The sequence below is a fragment of the Galendromus occidentalis genome, unplaced genomic scaffold (genome assembly GCF_000255335.2).
Source record: "Galendromus occidentalis unplaced genomic scaffold, Mocc_1.1 scf7180000077022, whole genome shotgun sequence".
Classification (NCBI taxonomy): domain Eukaryota; kingdom Metazoa; phylum Arthropoda; class Arachnida; order Mesostigmata; family Phytoseiidae; genus Galendromus; species Galendromus occidentalis.
This window is the reverse complement of record NW_003805011.1, coordinates 1-1,692: the sequence shown is the minus strand read 5'-3', so window position 1 is coordinate 1,692 and position 1,692 is coordinate 1. Positions and strand designations below refer to the sequence as shown.

The 1,692-nt window shown below is 50.8% G+C and overlaps 1 protein-coding gene across 1 annotated transcript; it reads left to right on the top strand.

The window, feature by feature from the left end:
- The first annotated feature begins 199 nt into the window (after positions 1-199).
- On the top strand, positions 200-1,381 carry LOC100903212 (uncharacterized). Its single transcript, XM_003740573.1, has one exon. The coding sequence runs from the start codon at positions 200-202 to the stop codon at positions 1,379-1,381; it is 1,182 nt and encodes a 393-aa protein (XP_003740621.1).
- The last annotated feature ends 311 nt before the right edge of the window (positions 1,382-1,692 follow it).

Below are 1,692 nucleotides of genomic sequence, written 5' to 3'. Positions count from 1 at the left end.
TCGTAAAGGTTAGGGTTATTCGTTTTCATTCCATTGACATCAGCGTCGGAGGGAATTCCACTCGCTCATAGTTCTCGTTGACTCATTCGATTCGTCTCTGTTTCTGAAGGACGTCGAACCGGTGCTGGTACGTCAATCCGGGGAAGACAATCACTCTGAAGAGCGTCAAGATCGCCTCAAGCGAGATACAAGGCTCGCCATGAAAATAACAGCCTTGCACCAGCCTGAGAAAACTTGCAAGAGAGTGTACGATGAGGTGCTGGCGAGCGCAGTCTCGGGAGCACAATCCTCACATGACCCTGAGGAGATCGGTGCAGCGTTGCCGACGTTCGACGGTATTCGAAGCGCTCTCCGACGGGAGCGGGCTCGAATCCGCCCTCCGTTGCCCTCATCTCGCTCGGAAATCTGCCTCGAAGATCAATGGGGGAAAACCATCGATGGCGACGACTTCTTGCTTTTTGATCAAGGCTCGTCAGATCGTATCCTCGGCTCCGCTTCGCATGAATCGATGAGGATCCTAATCGAGGCTCGCTCCATTTACATGGATGGAACTTTCCGGGTGGTTCCGAGGCTGTTTCTCCAATTATACTCCATTCACGCCTTTTACAAGGGACAGATGCAAGCCTTGGTCTATTTCTTACTCCCGGACAAGTCCAAGGCTACCTGCAACCGAGTCTTCGCCATGCTCAAAGAGTATGCCCTCTCTGTGGGGAAAGTTTTCCAACCCACAACGGTGCAATTGGACTTCGAAGTGGTTTGCCTCAACGCCATCCAAGAGAGTTTCCCCGGAGCAGGAGTGAAAGGCTGTAACTTTCACTTCTGTCAGGCTTTGTGGAGGAAAGCACAGGAGCTCGGTTTACAGCCTTACTATGGGGATCGAGCTGTGAACAGATTCCTCAAATGCGTGGCAGCCCTCAGTTTGGTGCCTCTGGAGGAGATCGATGAAGCTTGGCTGCAGATAGACAGCGACTCTCCGAGTGCAGACCATCCAGCCTTCCGAGCTCTCGATCGCTTCAAAACGTACTTCATAAGCACGTGGTTGGAGAACGAGTCGGTTTTCCCGCGTGTTCTCTGGAACCATTACAGGAACTTCGGAGCGCGTACAACAAACCATATCGAGGGTTGGCATCACGCCCTCAATGGTCGCGTCGGGAAACGACACGTTAACCTCTTCGAGATCGTGTCGCACCTTCAGAAAGAAGAGCACGGCAATAAAGCTCAACGCTTGCTACTCGATATGGGCAGAGCTCCGAAGCCTGTTCGGAAGAAGTATCGAGTTCTGAACGAACGACTGATCCGTCTGACGGATCAATATGAAGCCCAGGAGCTCTCTTTGATACAATATGTGAGCCGGGTCGCTCACAACTTATATACCGATTAATACTTTAAAGTACCTATATATGACCTATGTAATTCTCCATGTAAATACCTCGTTTCTAAGAGAAACATATACGATATTCACGAGTGAGCCTACGGGCGTGACGAGCTCTAAAGTCTACCTTACGAGGTCGTAAGGTAGTCATGGTCATTGAGCGAACTCGTGTCTGATTTCGTAGTCGGCTGTCGGCTCGACAAAGAATCTTCGTGTTTTTCTTAACGGGTAGTCTGCTACAGGGTTGCCGATTTCGCGGTGGCTCCGTGAAGATTGCCCGCTAATTTAGCGGGTAGATTAAGGAGAGGGTTAGCGAATCC